The sequence below is a fragment of the Hipposideros armiger genome, unplaced genomic scaffold, assembly GCF_001890085.2.
Source record: "Hipposideros armiger isolate ML-2016 unplaced genomic scaffold, ASM189008v1 scaffold_129, whole genome shotgun sequence".
Lineage (NCBI taxonomy): Eukaryota > Metazoa > Chordata > Mammalia > Chiroptera > Hipposideridae > Hipposideros > Hipposideros armiger.
This window is the reverse complement of record NW_017731479.1, coordinates 1,487,077-1,503,448: the sequence shown is the minus strand read 5'-3', so window position 1 is coordinate 1,503,448 and position 16,372 is coordinate 1,487,077. Positions and strand designations below refer to the sequence as shown.

The window sequence follows — 16,372 nt, the reverse complement described above, 5'->3', positions numbered from 1 at the left end:
AACAGTATTTATGTGCTGACCTTTAGAACTTGATTATTCTTTACATGTGAAGGCTTGTGGATATTTGCCAAAGTTCATGAGCATCTACCATTTCTAAATGTGGTATCATGGCCAATTTTTCCAAATGTGCAGCTCAACGACCTGGAGAAGAAACATGCTATGCTTGAAATGAATGCCCGCAGTTTACAACAGAAACTGGAGACAGAGCGAGAGCTCAAACAGAGGCTTCTGGAAGAGGTGAGTGAGTGTCAGCCACCGGGGAGATGGGACCGGGTGGGATTTCAGACATGAAAATGTGTTCAAGCGGGCAGATCCAAATTAGATGTTTAAATTTTGCAAGTGGAATTTTCGAGGAAGGGTTAGGTCACTTAACACTTTCTTGAAGGTATTTAACACGTTCAAAGACTGTGTCATGAAGGCCAGAGGGTCTCTGTTATATGTGTCCTCCCACACGGAGCTTAATAGTGTGGAGCCCATGGTGACTGTGTGCCAAATGGAAGTTTATTAAATATGTGGGTGAATGAAGGTTGAGTTAAATTGCCCTTAATATCCAAAGTATATTAAGTTTTCAGGCTGAATAAAGCATCCATGCAAATTAGCTTCATGCAAAGGGCAGAGACTTGATCAGATTAGGCAGAGTACCAAATTTCACGAAAACTTTTGTACAGTCAGTTAATTCAATTAAAAAAAAATTAGGCCCTGCTTTTGAGAAATCAAATGAAAAGCTCAAATTGATCGCCTGAACCCATCCCTTATGTTGTTCGCCATCCGTTTTAGCAGAGATCTGTAAATTGGTAATTAAAGTGGTAACTACTTTCAACTCCCAAACAAAGCCCTCTGTGTTGAATCATTAATGATTCTGCTTTGTTCACTAGAATTGACCCACCAGGACAAACGCACTTTATAAAGATTCATGAGAAGTTGGACTCTGAGAGTGTTCTGTTTAACCCATAGTGAGCCTGACAGTTCAGTTAACCAGAGTACCTGTTCTGCTTAGTTGAGGTTTTATTGTATAGTACCCATAGTCCCCAAAAGGCCCTGCTGGTAGAAATAATGCTGCTATGCTCTTAAGTTTGAAAAGTGTGTTGAAAATTTTGCAGGTGAGTATGAACTGTTTGATAGAATGATGCTTTAAAAAATATGGGTGGGGAGCATTTGAGATTTTGCTTCCCAGCAATTGTCATCAGTTTGGCTCAAATAAACTCTTATCAAAATTCCAAAAAAAAAAAAAATATGGGTGGGAGTTTGGGAAAATTCAGGAGATGGAGGTGGTGATGGAAGCAAAACAATGTGAATATACTCAGTGCCACTGAACTTTACACTTAAAAATGGTGAAAACGCTAAATTTGATGTGGTGTATACTTTGCCATAATAAAAAGTTTTAAATAAAATTCATTATATACAAAGGGTGCCAAAAAAATATATACACATTTTAAGAAAGGAAAAAACTATTAACATTGCAATACTCAATATATACCAGTAACAAAAGATGAATACAAGTAACGTTTGACTTCTGCAATTATAAGAGGTGCTCAACGTGGTTACCATCAGCATCCAGACACTTCTGATTACGGCGAACTACTGCTTGAGCAATGTTGACTAAAGTGTCCACTTGTATACATTTTTTTTGGCACCCCCTGGTATATACATGGGTAGGAAATTCACCAAAGGCAGCACTAAGAAAACTGCAATAGAAACTTTAAAAGTCGAAAATAGAGACTTACAGTCTTTCATCTGGAATGAATAGGCACATGTTGGAAACAGAAAGAACAGAAATAATCAGTGATCGCGCCTGTCCTATTTTCCTCCTGAGGAAGGGGAGTTGACAGCTCAATACTTTGGTCCAAGGTTACATGGTGAGTCAGTGACAATGCCAGGAATAGACTGCTGGAATCCCAATTCAGTCCCCCGATTCATTCTCACTTCTAAATACATGAGAACGTTTCCAGTTGCCCTGTCTGTACCTCACAGATAGATGTTTGAGCACAGACATCTGGCTGACATTGAGTTGGAGGCAGATTTCACGGACAGTTGAAACCATTATGAAACAAAGAAGGATCTTGATTGTCCAAATGTGGCCCGGATCCTTGCCTGTGGTGTGCGCTCTGTAAGCATGTGACCACGGGCTCAAGCCAGGTGTCCTCTTCATTCGGTCCAGAGACCCGTAAATGAGGCCAGAATCGGAGTCTCAGAGCTGGAAAGAATTTTGATGTGTCATTTAGTCCGAATTGCCAGCCCTTGTACCTCTGCTCTCTTTATCCCTGCCCCTGGCAGGCTTGACTAATGGACATTTCTCCCAAATCTTTCCTCTTGGGCCTGAGATGGCCTCAGAAGCTTTTTCAACATGGTACTTTACAGCCACTATTAGTTCACTGGAAGTAATGCCGGAGATGAAAGTCCATTGGCGAACTCTGGTCAAATTCAACTCCTGTCCAAGGTAGAGAATCCTTTCCCCGACATTCCTCACCTCCTTGAACCTCGGCCTAAATACTTACAGTGACTTTGGACAGCGCAACCCATTTTTCAGAAACTTGAATTCTTAGAAAGTCCCTTCTTATTTTGAGCTAAAGCCTATAACTTCCATCCATTGGTTCTATTGGGTTGAAACATTTGAAAATAGAGGGTAGTCTGATATTTCCAACCAACATAGGAGATCAGTATTCAAAGTACTTGAATATTAATCAAAATAACTAACATTTAATTACCACTTACTATGCGCCAGGTGCCTTCCTGAGTACTTTACATAAATTAACGCATACAGTTCTTTAGACAATTCTGTAACTCCTTTTATTATCTCTATCTGCTGATTAGATATCTGAATAGCTCTTCCACTCCAAATCACCTTCTCTTTTCCAAATGAAACATTTCAAATTTGCAATGTTCTTTTCTGGTACATTTGTCTTTCGAAAGAGAGTTTCTAGGAGTCCATGGGGTCTGAAGAGCACAGACTACAGTGGGCAGTGTCTACCTTCCTTCTGGACTCCGTAATCCGCTGCCAACGACCTGGGTACTTTGGGTGGCTTTATCACACCATTGCCACCTGCCCTTCCACAAGTTGCTTTTTTTCTTTGTTTGTTTGTTTGTTTTTTGACATCTTTATGTTCTGTATTTATTCAGTTTTTAAAAAACACCACCCTATTGAACTTCTTCTAGTTGGTTTTGACACATCCTTCCAGCCACCAGGGTGGTTTTACGCTCTGGTTTGTGTCATCCAGATCCTTCATACTGCCTCCCAGTGACCTGCCACTCTCATAAAATTGTTGGACAGATCTAAGCACACAGCTAAAGCCTTCCTTGTGTTCCAACACTGACCAGGAATGGCTTCCATTTGCCTCTCCCCGGGAAGCAGGTGTACATGGCTTTGAAAAACAATTCATTGATCCCAAGTGTCACTCTTGCTTGTTGTTTTTTTTTTATTATGGCGAATGGGCAGCCTATTTCTTGGAAAGCTAATGGACAGTTGTTGTGTTTATTCTAGAAAAATATTTTGGGCCTGGCAGTCACCAAACAGATTTTTGTCCCCAGCACTTGCTTGTCTGCTTCCTGCCGAGTAATTAATGTTGTCCTGAAATAGTGGGAAGAAACTAAAGAGGGTAATTTGCAGAAGAAATCGCTCACGCCTCAGGGGACAAAAGCTTTCTCGAAGAGGTTATCTTGGCTGTTTTCCTTCTTCTTATTATTTTTTTAATTTTAGGGGATTCTGTGGTTTGATTCAGAAATTCCAGGTTGGCACCCAGGCCAGGTGATGTCTGGTTAGTAACAGTATCTCTTGCCTTGTGGAGGACCTATGGGGGAGGGGCTGGCAGAGTAGGTTGTGACAGGAAAGGCAAATGAAGAGAGGAAAGCACCTGAACTGGATGGAGGGAAGAAAGAAGGACAAAGGAGATAGTGCGAAAAATCATTAAGCACCTACTGTGTGCGGGGCATGGTGTTCAGTGTGTCACCCCGTGATGGGGGGTATTATACCCACTTTCAGATGAAGAAACTGAGTCTCCGAGAGGCAATAGGAGACGCCCGTGGTCATTGACTGACAAGTGTTAATGTCCATGTTTAAACCAGGGTCTCTAATATTCCAAAGCCCAGCTTCGTTCTCTTATACTGTGACGCCTCAAGGAATCAGCTGCCTCCCAAGAGGAAAGGCAGGTGAGGAGTATAAATGGAAAGAAACACGTAGGTGGAGGGAAGTGAGGTAAGACGGAGAGGGTCAGCGAGTTCTGAGGTCAGCTGCTCTCGGCCTGCTGGGTCTGAGAACATTGTCTGTTGGAAAAACCCCATGATGATGCTTATTGCCCTTGTCTAGCTCCCTGTCCTGAAGTCTGTAGAGGGTTCAGGCCACCAGGAAATAGAGTATTTGGGCCACAGCAAGTGTGGTGAGGCTGTAACCCAGGGGTTGGAGAAAATCAAGCAGCGAGCGTCTTGGCAGGATAGCTGCTTTCTCCTGCTTTTTACAAACAGAAGCATTTTAGGAAACAGAGCCATGGAACCAGTGTCTTTATAGCCTGCCCTATTTTTTGGTTGACTTCCATTGTAAAAATTGGAGAGAGACTTCCAGCACAAAACTATTTCCAATATACGAAATTGAAATTTTTTTTTCCTGGGTTTTACTAACGTTTGTACTGAATCTGGGATCTTCCTCTTCCTTTCTCCCCACACTGTAGAACTATCAGCTACGATTGCGGCTATTGGTGTGCTTGTTGGGGGTCCCTCACCCTGATGAGGTGCCCTGTAAGGCAGAGGTGATGTGATCTCCCTTTGTGTATTCCACGTTGCCTGGACAAGGCGATTTCTCATAACAGCAAGCTGAAATCTTAAAAGCGAAAACTAAGGACAAATTGGAACTTAGTTGTCAAGGCACTAAGTCACATTGCCTTAGATGTCAACTCGGATGGCTCAGACTCTAAAAGTACCAGAGTATCCTTAATTGCCACTCTGACTAGGAAGGCAGAGCCACCAGCGTGGACCTCCTGTTACGGCGGGCGTCCTGTGACTTGCTGGCCATCAGAGGTTTCTGTGCCAAATTCTTTTTAACCGTGCGTGCATCCTTTTGGAATAAACGACCACTGGTAATTCTGGAATGAGATGATTTCAGAAACTGGACTTTCAGTGCCAGGCCTGAAATTAGTTAGGTAATAGGAACAGTGTGGGAGCAAGTTGTGTGATGAGTGGTACGGAGCCTTTCTCTGGCCTTTCTTCCCACTAGCAAGCCAAACTACAGCAGCAGATGGACCTGCAGAAGAGTCATATCTTCCGTCTGACTCAAGGGCTGCAAGAAGCTCTTGATCGGGCTGATCTGCTGAAGACAGAAAGGAGTGATCTGGAATATCAGCTAGAAAACATTCAGGTGAGAGCTGGCAAAGGGAATTTACTTAAAAATTGGGTGTAGAGGCCAAACATGATGCCTAAAAGCTATCTGGTGAAATGGCCAGAATTTTTATGTTGTGTACTGGTGCGTATTTCCCCCCCAGTATTTCATTATGAAAATTTTCAAACATTCAGAGAAGTTGGGAAATTTCTATAATGATTACCCCCAAGATTCTACTATTAACCACTTGCTATTTTTACTTTTTCACATACCTATCCATCCATCTTTTTTTGTTTTTGTTTTTTTTTGTTATAAGACTAGGACTAAGTAAATAAATATTGACCCCGTGTGTTTATATTGAATTTTCCCATGCTACTATATTCTAACAGCTTTTTTGTATTTTATTAAAGTACCAAATTTTAAAAGTATACTTCTTTCTGGATCTGAGGCTGTTTTTGTTTTCGTGAATTTTAGGTTCTCTATTCTCATGAAAAGGTGAAAATGGAAGGCACTATTTCTCAACAAACCAAACTCATTGATTTTCTGCAAGCCAAAATGGACCAACCTGCTAAAAAGAAAAAGGTGGGTCAAAGTGTTTGGAAAGTGGGGAGTTGACATTTTTGCCCTATCATTAGGATTCAGTGAATATTGTGGTGATAGATAATTCAAGGAACATTGAAGAAAACAAAATGTGCATTTTCTTATTTTATTTGGGGGCTGAAAAAACAGGTTCTGAGAGCATCAGAATAGCCCTTAAAGAGAGGGTGTCATTATCAAGTCTGTGACAAACTACTTTGTTTATGGCCTTTAAAATTGTGTCTTTGTTAAGGGAGTGATTTTTTTGTTCTTTTTTTTTTTTTCCCTAAGCAGCTGGGCAGGGGTGTTAGCAGAGAGAAAGGTTTATAGCTAGGTCACCATATAGGACTCCAGAGGGGTTCTCAGCTCACGTGTAGGGGACTCTAGAGGGATTAGCATGTCACAGGTATGGGACTCTAGAGAAATTATAGATCACATGTATGGAACTCTAGAGAGATTATAAGTCATGTGTATTGGGCTCTAGAGAGATTACAGGTCACATGTATGGGGCTCTAAAGAGATCATGTATGCGAGAGAGAGAGAGAGAGAGGTTCTTAGGTCATGTGTCCAGGACTCCAGAAAAGACTAAATATCTGGCCCTGTCCTTTTGATTGGCTCAAGAACAGACTGGGACACAGAGGGTTGAAGTGATCTGCCTGAAGTCCCTGACTGGACACTTATACCCTCCATCGAGTACTGCTCCATCTAGTTAAAGTTGTAACAGACAAATTAGAAACTATGGCTAAAACATAAAATCAAAACCAAAAAATCCCCCTAAATGAAGAAGCAGCTATGGACAGGGCTTTATATAGAGAGATACACATGGGAAGATTTCTTTTAATAAGCCCAAAACATGCTTCCCTAAATCACTGAAGTCCTTCCACTAGGTTTAGCTAAATGTTCTCAGTTTTAAAAGGTCTCTTAAGGAGTTCAGTTTCCTTCCAAATCCATCCCTGCACCAGTGTAGCAGTGGCAGCGGTTTTACAGGAAAGGGCTCTGATGACTTAGAATAGCGAGGAGTGGACAGAAGTGGGCAGTTGGTGTCACTGTTCCCAGCGCAGTGTTTGCTGTAAGGGGAGGAGAGCCGCATTCAGAAGCAGCCTCCTTCTTAGTGGTAGCTGCCGGGCAAGGAGTTTCTTGCATGCTGTGTGACTGTCTGTGCCTGTTATGCTCATGATATTTAATCTTCTTTATTTTAGCAGTGAACTGTTATTGGATTATATCGCTTGATGTAGTTAGGGTGTTTCCATGTGTTTTTTTTTGTTGTTGTTATTTTTTTTTTCCACTCGCATTATTCTGTGTTTTCCTTTTTTTCTTCCACGTACAGTCCGCGTTCCCATTTGCATTTATTTTAGTAAGCCCCTTGTTTTGACATCATTTTAGCAAATTCCATTTTTTTTTTTGCTTTTTTTTAAACACTCATCTCTGTGTCTTGTAACCAAGCATCATGAGACAAATTCAAGGCAAGAGTGATTTCCGAACCATCTCTCCTGACTCCCTCCTCCACTTCCATTTTTTGAGGGTAAAGAATCGGGAAGTGACTCTCCTTCTTGGGAATGCTCAAGGAAGAGGTGGTGGCAATTCAAGCATCTCGAACCCTCTTGGTGAAAACTTCCGCACCCCAATTTTTTTTTTCCAGCCGGCCGGAATGGGCTGTGACTCAGTCTCCCCCTTCCCCCCCTTCACATGCCATTTTCACTAAATCCGCTTACAGTGAGTATGCTCCTGGCTTTCGTGGTGTGCTCGTCCCGAGTCAGAGTCCCTTTAGCTAGTGTAAAGTGCCAGTTTCCAGGAGTTAGGAGATATCTCTGTTTCCATTGCTAGGGTTTATTTAGTCGACGGAAAGAGGACCCTGCTTTGCCCACACAGGTTCCTCTGCAGTACAATGAGCTGAAGGTGGCTCTGGAGAAGGAGAAAGCTCGCTGTGCAGAGCTAGAGGAAGCCCTTCAGAAGACCCGCATAGAGCTCCGGTCCGCCCGGGAGGAAGGTAGGGGGCGCTCTTTCTGCCAAGTGCTATGGAAAAGGCGGAGGACCGATCGATCGCAAGGAGATCGGCCGGGACTCGTTCCGCAGCAGTGTTTAAGGCCCATAAGCTTTCAGGCCGCGCATCCCAAGTCTGAAAAATTCAGGGCATGCTTGGCGTTGCTGACTTGGACCAATGCGTGTCTTTTTGGTTTGGGGTTCTTGAAAAGACAGCCCGGGGGCAGTTCGCTGGGCTTGGGCCTCTAGGTGGCCCCGCTAACCGCAGGGCGTTGGACTGGTCTCTCCCCAGCTGCTCACCGGAAAGCCACAGACCACCCGCACCCATCTACTCCAGCCACTGCGAGGCAGCAGATTGCCATGTCTGCCATCGTGCGGTCGCCCGAGCACCAGCCCAGTGCCATGAGCCTGCTCGCCCCGCCATCCAGCCGCAGAAAGGAGTCGTCAACTCCAGAGGGTATGTTCCTAAGCAGCCATCGGGGTTTTGTCAACGCTTTTTCCCCCCATTGACTAAGAAACACAGACATACAGTAAAAATTATATATATATATATATATATATATATATATATATTTTTTTTTTTTTTAAGCTGAGCCATCCTGCCACCTATTGGCAGCTCAGCAGCTGCTGAGCTCGGGCTAGGAATCGAACTGCTGTTGCTCAGAGCTTAAGCTCTTGAGCGAGCTCTTAACCAACTGAGCCACTCGGCCGGCCCACAGTAAAAATGATATTAATAAGTCATAATATTTAGGGATAAAGAGTAAGCAGTAAAACTTCTCCCCATCCCCCCAGTCCTAGTCCCCTTATCCGGAGTCAGCTGTTGTATTCTTCCAGCAATAGTTCATGCGTGGAACTGCATGTCTATATTATTCATGTATCTTATATAATTATATTTAAAGAGTATAAGAAAAGTGTATTTTTCTCAGCCCCTTTTACCTCTTATAAATATCAGAGCACACTACGCTACACACTGCAAAGCACCTTCTTTTAGTTAGAATGTTATCTTAGGCTGCTTCATATTAACACATGTGCGTGGACCTCAACCTTTTAAAGGGCTGTGTAGTATTCCACCATACGATTGAACCTATAAGGTCAGAGCCCTGTTGATGGACGTTTAAGTTGTTTCCACACACGCCCACATCTTGCATCTCTGTGGGCATTTTGGTTGTAGGATATGTTCTGAGGAACTAAATCATTGGGTTTAAAGGTTATGTGCAGTTGAGTGTTGGTAGTAGTTTCTGACAATGTATATTCCTACCAACAGCATAAAGTGTTTTCTTTGTGATCTCAAAAGTACTCTGATCACCTAGAGGTGAAAAGGACTTAAAAATAAAGGCCAAGGAAGGTGGTTTGGAAAGGCTTAGAGAGAATGGAGTAGAGGCATTGCTTCGCATCAAGGTATCAGCATCAAACCTACTTTACATATGAATCTGGATGGCGTTCTGTTGTTGTTTTTCTTTAATGATGATGTCATCATGGTTCCTGTGTTTACATAACATTGAATCAAAGAGCTTTTCTCTTCAAGACATCAAAATGGTGATGGTAACACAGGAAAGAGTGGTTTCTGGCCCTGGCATCTGTTGACATGGTGGCATAGAGTGACCGCTTGCGTAGTTTGGTAACAAACACTGTAAGCACCTCCTTTGGGGTTTTGCACATTAGCAGTTTCAAAGTGCATACATGTGATTTATTCCTTACAGTTTTGTGATGACGGGGGATGGTGTTATATGGAGAACACAAATTGCATTCAGAAATTTGGATCCTGAGCTTTTCTCTCCATTGAAAGCTGCTTTTAATTAGTTCAAGGTCACTATTGAGAAGGGGCCTATTAAATAAAATAAAAAAATACAATCTTGATTTTAACGGACAGAAATATTAACATAAGAATCAGTGTTTTGAGGCTTAAAAGTTGAGTTTTTAACAAAAGGAGGTTATTCCTGAAAGAACTGGACGTGAAGGGAGAATTCTTCAGTCAGTTTATATATTTAATATTAGAAATTCTGTAATTCATACTAGTGATTTTTAAACTGGATTTTGAGATGCTCTAGATGCATGATTTCATCTGGAACACAAAACGTTCATGACTAAAATATTTACAAACGTTTGACTTCAAAGCATATGTTTCTTTATAAAAGCCCGCAAACGTCTATACTATCACGTAGTCAATCTGCTACTGGTAATGTTCTTTAAAAACCCTAATTCCTAATAACCAGGTAGTGGAGATTTTAAGTTGATTCATCTAAATCTAGCTGCATCTGTTAGTGTTAAAATAGTTTCCTAAGCTGTAATTAACCTGGTCTAGTAGTTTTTTAACAACTTTATTGAGAGAAATTCATATACCATACCACCTACTCATTTGAAATAGACAATGTTTTTTTGTTAAGCTTACCAGGTTGTGTAGCCATCACATTCTAATTTTTGAACATCTTTTGGCCCCACCCTGCCTCCCCGCAAGACAGTCTATATCCATAAGCAGTCGCTTCCCATTTCCCCTTCTGCCCAGTCTCTGGGAATCACAATCCTGCTTTCTATCTCTATGGATTTGCTACTCTGGGCATTCCATAAAAATGGAATCATACCATATGTGGCCTTTGGTGTCGGGCTTTTTTCACTGAGCATAATGTTTTTGCGGTTCAGCCATGTTGTAGCATTTATTAGTGCTTCATTTTTCATGGCTGAATATTCTATTGGATGAAGAACACATCTTGTTTATCTGTTAATCCATTGATGGACATTTGGGTCGTTTCCATTGTTTTGGCTATCATAAATAATGCTGCTATGAACGTTTGTGCACAAAGTTCTGTGGCTACATATGTTTTCAGTTGTCTTGGGCATATACCTATGAGTGAAATTTCTGGGTCATATGGTAACCCTATGTTTAACTTTTGTGGCAACTTCCAGACGGGGGTGCCAAAGTGGCTGCACCATTTTACATTTCCCACCAGCCGTGTATGAGGGTTCCAGTTTCCCGCCATCCTCACCGACACTTATTTTCCGGATTTTTAATTCTAGACTTCCTAGGGAGCATGAAGTGGCATCTCATTGTGGTTTTGATTTGCGTTTCCCTGATGATTAGTGAAGTTGAGCATCTTTTCATGTGCTTGTGGGTCATTTGTTGATCTTCTTTGGAGAAATGCCTATTCAAATCCTTTGCTCATTTTTAAATTGGGTTATTTGTCATTTTATTATTGAATTGTAAGGGTTCTTTATATAGTCCCTTATCAGAGATACGATTAGCAAGTATTTTGTTTCCCTGTTTTGTGGGTTGTCTTTTCACTTGCTTGATGGTATAATCTGCAGCCCTCTAATGGCCTTTAACCATTCTCCTCCAGAATTCAGTCGGCGTCTTAAGGAACGCATGCACCACAATATTCCTCACCGATTTAACGTAGGACTGAACATGCGAGCCACCAAGTGTGCTGTGTGTCTGGATACTGTGCACTTTGGACGCCAGGCATCCAAATGTCTCGGTAAGAGCCTCGGCTGTGCGTTCGCGGTGGGCACCTGTGTGTCTCCACCTAAAGAAATCTATCCAGTGGAGGTGGTGTTTTTTCCCCGTTTTAAATTCCTTCTCATGTAGTGCATACATTTGCAAGCTTTTAGTTTCAGTGGGAGGATGCTATTTTTCTCCCGCGAAAGGAGTGAGTTTATACCTGTCTTCAGCGCATGTCTCCAACCCCCTGTGCAAAATGCCTTGGGCTTTGCTAATTTCCAGCCCTCTTTTCACCCAGCTGTTCTCACCCTACCTTCTGGCTGTGTGCCTGCTCCAACTGAAACGTGCACATGTGTCCTTTACACGCACCTGTTTGTGACAGCCTGGGAGAAACCAGGAATGTTGGGTTGAGAGCGCTTGGTTCCCCTTTCCTCTCTCTGTAGGAGCCTGGCTCCTGGGAAAGTTAGGGATGACGTGGATGGCAGGGCCAAGCTGACTGAGCCGGCGGGGGTTTGGCTGCTGGAGGAAGGGAATGGTCCAGGATCCATCTGCCAGGCGGGTTTTCAGGTTGTTCACTGCTTCGCCCTAGAATGTCAGGTGATGTGTCATCCCAAGTGCTCCACCTGCTTGCCAGCTACCTGTGGCCTGCCCGCCGAATATGCCACGCACTTCACCGAGGCCTTCTGCCGTGACAAAATGAACTCCCCAGGTCTCCAGACCAAGGAACCCAGCAGCAGCTTACACCTGGAAGGGTGGATGAAGGTGCCCAGGTATCATGGCAGGGTGACAGCTTACACCTGGGGCGGGTGCTGGTGATGAGTGGCAGACTGTCTCCCCCCAAAATAGGCTACTCTGGGATAGAGATTATTTCGAGCTAAAGGCACTTGAAAAAACAGCAGGTACAAGAAGGGTACTCTGACCTCCCCTTTCTCTGCCTGAAAGGAGGACATAAAACTGCCGCGTCCAAGCTGCCCTCTGTATCCCAGGGGGAAAGAAACATTTTTTATCACCAGAGGCTGCAGATAGGCCCTGTTAGAGTAACCCTCTGTTCCTGTAGCCTCCCTGTGCATTTTGGTCACTTTTTCACAGTGACCACTCTTTGTTCAACCTAGTATATAAGCTTTTGGGCCTGTCGGCTTTGGGGGACTTTGTTTTCTTACGGAGATGCCCACGTGCATGTAAAATAAAATCTGTATGCCTTCTTCCTGTTCATGTGTCTGATGATCAGTTGAATTCCTAGGCCAGCCGTAGAACCTAGCGGGGTTGAAGGAAGTTTTTCATCCCCGACACGGGCACAGAAGGCCACAAGCCACTTCCATCCCTGATGTTTTCTAGGGAATTCTGAGGGTGTCTTGTCTAGGATTTCCTCCCCACCCCGCCCCTTCCTCCCGCCCAATCCTTCTGAGTGCAAACATTTTCTCCTTCTCCATCTCTATTTTCCCAGGAATAACAAACGAGGACAGCAAGGCTGGGACCGGAAGTACATTGTCCTGGAGGGATCAAAAGTCCTCATCTATGACAACGAAGCCCGAGAAGGTAAATTAATGATTCAGGGGGAATTTCACTGCACGCGGTTGACCCAGGGCTTCCCAGTCTCGGCGTGAAGGCTTTGTTTTTTCGGACTGCGTTGCAAGCCTTCTGCGATGTTCCATTTTTGAAAAGTAAAAACCAAATGACTTCGCTAAAGGTTATTGGTACGATACTCACGTCTATAGGTCTCCCCTCTGAAGACCCTGCAGGGTGCTGCCCCGAAGATTCTACCTGCTAATACACCTTCCGAGAACTTCTGCCTCAGTCAACTAACCCATAAATCCGCATCGTCATCAGAAATTTGACTGTGCTACTCATCTGACACACTTTATTTTTTTTTTATCTTCCCTCTCCGCCTTCTCTGCACACCCTTTCCTCCTCTGTTCTCGTGCGCCTGCCTCTCTTTCCACGCATACTGTCTCTCTTGTCCCCCCTCCCCCCCTTCTCTTCTCCTCTTTTCTCCCCTTGTTCTTGGTCCTGTTCTTTTGTTTTTCTTTCTGCCCTTCCTGTTTGCACCAAGCTGGACAGAGGCCGGTGGAAGAATTTGAGCTGTGCCTTCCCGACGGGGACGTATCTATTCATGGCGCCGTTGGTGCTTCTGAACTTGCAAATACAGCCAAAGCAGGTGAGGAAAAGTGGGAGAGCCCCACCCCGGAGGTGGGCTGAGCTTGATAAATCAGCAAGGGCAGGAGGGGGGCACAAAGCAGGCCCACCTGTCTCAGCTCCCCCGTCTTAGCAGTAACTGGGCCTTGTGCAATTTGGCACAATCTCGGCTACTTGGGCCCTCCCTCCCAGCGGGAGTGGGGGACCTCCACACCCAACTCTGTGCTTTCTGTTGAATCTCCTAGATGTTCCATACATCCTGAAGATGGAATCTCACCCCCATACCACCTGCTGGCCTGGGAGAACCCTCTACTTGCTAGCTCCCAGCTTCCCCGACAAACAGCGCTGGGTCACCGCCTTAGAATCAGTTGTCGCAGGTGGGAGAGTTTCTAGGGAAAAAGCAGAAGCCGATGCTGTGAGTATGAAAACGGGCGCTGGAGCTTGTCTTTGAAAAGTGGGCTGACTTGGTGGGAGTCCTGCTGCCTGCCATGCTGTCCCTTGGCCTCCCTTTCTGAGGGGTGACGGCTTGAGATTGTCATGACCAGGAGCTCTGTGGTGATAGAGATACAGGCTCTGAGGTGGCGTGTCTGGCATCACGGGTCCTCCCTCCACAGCCCTTTAGAATGGGGGAGTCAGCACCATTAGCCAACTCTTGGGATGCGAGAGATCTTGGTTATGGCAACACAGCAGCTCATGTGCTTAGAAGGAAATCCTCTCCCTTGTTTACTCCGATGAGTTTATTTGGCTTGAAGGCTTGAGTGCCAAGTACTTTGGCCATGAAGTGGCACAAAAGGCTGCTGCCAGCCATGCCTACCCCAGGAAGGCTTTTCATAACCTTCTCAGTTGCTTCCACACGATTTGCTCTTCTGTAGGCAGGTTTGAAATCCTACTCATCCGTAAGATGTTCGTAACGTAGGTGTGCCTTGATTGGCAGCACTCCTCCTAGAATGGTCCAGGATGTAAACAGGGCTCCGTGCTCATTGGCCTTTTCTGTACCAAAGACCAAACAGCTCTTTAGCTCCTATAATAATAAACACTTTGAAGGACTAGAAAATCGTTAACGTGGAGCCTCCTGATAAGGAGCTCTGCTCACTGGGCCGACTTGTTTTAATGACCTGATTCGTTGTTGCTCGTGTAAGCCTTTTACTGAAATCCACGTTAATATGTGTGCAATAGGGTCGTGACTGTATTTCCTACGAGCCTCTGCCTGCGTGGGTTCAGGTAAAGAGATTCAGAAGCTTGTTGGTTTGCTGCTGACGCTCTGCACTGTACTGTTGCTGCAGCCTGCAGGGGCAGGAGCTGTCCATGTGGCTTATTAACCCTTTGCGGGTGACACCTCTTTAGCTTCAGCTGATTGCCTACCCGAGAATCTCTCTATGTCTACTTTATATTTATGTCTGCGTCCAAGCAGAATTATAACTCCGATGCTTAATTAACAACCGCCCTGGAAGTATCGATAAGATTCACGTCTTGCCTTTTGAGCTCAGATCCAACCATGAGCAAATGTGTGTTTCTGAGCTTGTTTCAGAAGCAACTTACCGTTCTTCCTGGCATTAAACTTCTCTCCATTCTTTGCTTTTGTGTTTCTGGATGGGTAGTCATGAACAGCTCAAGCTCACCACGTCCTCTTTTTCTTTCTTTTTCTTCCTTTCACATATGAAAAGAAATTGCTTGGAAACTCCCTGCTGAAACTGGAAGGTGATGACCGCCTGGACATGAACTGCACACTGCCCTTCAGCGACCAGGTAACCACCTGTTTTGGTCACCGTCAGCTGGCATCTGGTAACAGCCACTCGCAGTCAACAAAGAAGGGGCTGTGTCGGCTTTGTTGCCCGTGCCGTTTGGGGTTGTGATGGCGACATGATGATGCTTATGTTCTGCCCTCGGACTTCTGCCCTTGCAGGTGGTGTTGGTGGGCACTGAGGAAGGGCTGTATGCACTGAATGTCTTGAAAAACTCCCTCACCCACGTCCCAGGCATTGGAGCAGTCTTCCAAATTTATATCATCAAGGACCTGGAGAAGCTACTCATGATAGCAGGTTGGAGGCCAGGGACATGGCGCTTTTTCTTTGCTTGAATGGAAAACGGTTTGAAAGCCAAAGGTCATGCTTCGGAAATGCAAAGCCAGGCCCTCCTGGTGGCAGGCTGGAACAGAAGCAGCACTGTTCTCTGTGTCGCTGTTCCTGCCCAAGCTGATGGCTCTCTTGGTCCAGGGTTCCGTTTCTTTGGGGTCTAGGATAGCACCATCTAACAGCCCCAAAGAACATCTCACCATTATGCCATGTGAAGAGTAGATAACGTCAGACCCGTTGTCCCCATCGCATTAATACCACTGTGAGCCGTGACCTTCTGAAAGCTTGCCTGCCCTGTTGTCCATTGTCTAGTTTCTCTGGGACCTCTCAGAGACCCTTCTAGATTCACATGTTCATGTTTTGCCACAGTTTTTCTCTACACAAACACACACACACACACACACACAGATGTGTACGCACTATCACTTTTTTTGAACTGAGAGTCAGTTGCAGCTGTGACCTCAAGTTCTTCAGCATATCACTTCAGAACAAGGGTACTTTGTCATGTAACCATGGCAAAATTCTTTTTCTCTCTCTTTATTGGTGGTACTATTTTTTTTTTTTTGGTAGGGAAAAACAGTAGTTGATTGGCTCAACATTCAAAGCATCCATAGTTAGGTCTTACTTTAGGCATGACTGGATGGGTCCAGGGGCTGAAGTAATATGGTCAGCAACTGGCTTTTCTTGTACTCTCAGCTCTTCTCCTCTGCTTGCTTGCTTTGTTTCTTCTTGTTTGCTTTCCTTCCTTCCACCTTTCTTTCTTTTGTTTTTTATTTTTTTTAGATTTTTTTTTTATTGGGGAATTGGGGGGATGGGAACAGTGCTGGGGAATTGGGGGAAGGGGAACAGACAAGTTGCTGTCCTTTTGTTCTTCAA

General features: G+C 44.4%; 1 protein-coding gene across 4 annotated transcripts in view; it reads left to right on the top strand.

Annotated features, from left to right (window-relative positions):
• The window catches only part of CIT (citron rho-interacting serine/threonine kinase), a 163,936-nt gene that overhangs the window by 131,482 nt on the left and 16,082 nt on the right, over positions 1-16,372 (top strand). For 2 of the 4 annotated variants that reach the window (XM_019649081.1, XM_019649083.1), the window contains 13 exons: positions 133-237; positions 5,201-5,341; positions 5,777-5,884; positions 7,703-7,865; positions 8,151-8,315; positions 11,191-11,328; positions 11,881-12,061; positions 12,736-12,827; positions 13,342-13,446; positions 13,670-13,839; positions 14,601-14,645; positions 15,089-15,169; positions 15,328-15,463. In XM_019649081.1, coding sequence (XP_019504626.1) covers positions 133-237; positions 5,201-5,341; positions 5,777-5,884; positions 7,703-7,865; positions 8,151-8,315; positions 11,191-11,328; positions 11,881-12,061; positions 12,736-12,827; positions 13,342-13,446; positions 13,670-13,839; positions 14,601-14,645; positions 15,089-15,169; positions 15,328-15,463 — 1,630 coding nt within the window. The remainder of the gene's footprint in view (positions 1-132; positions 238-5,200; positions 5,342-5,776; positions 5,885-7,702; positions 7,866-8,150; positions 8,316-11,190; positions 11,329-11,880; positions 12,062-12,735; positions 12,828-13,341; positions 13,447-13,669; positions 13,840-14,600; positions 14,646-15,088; positions 15,170-15,327; positions 15,464-16,372) is intronic. The other 2 variants (XM_019649084.1, XM_019649082.1) reach the window with 1 other exon arrangement.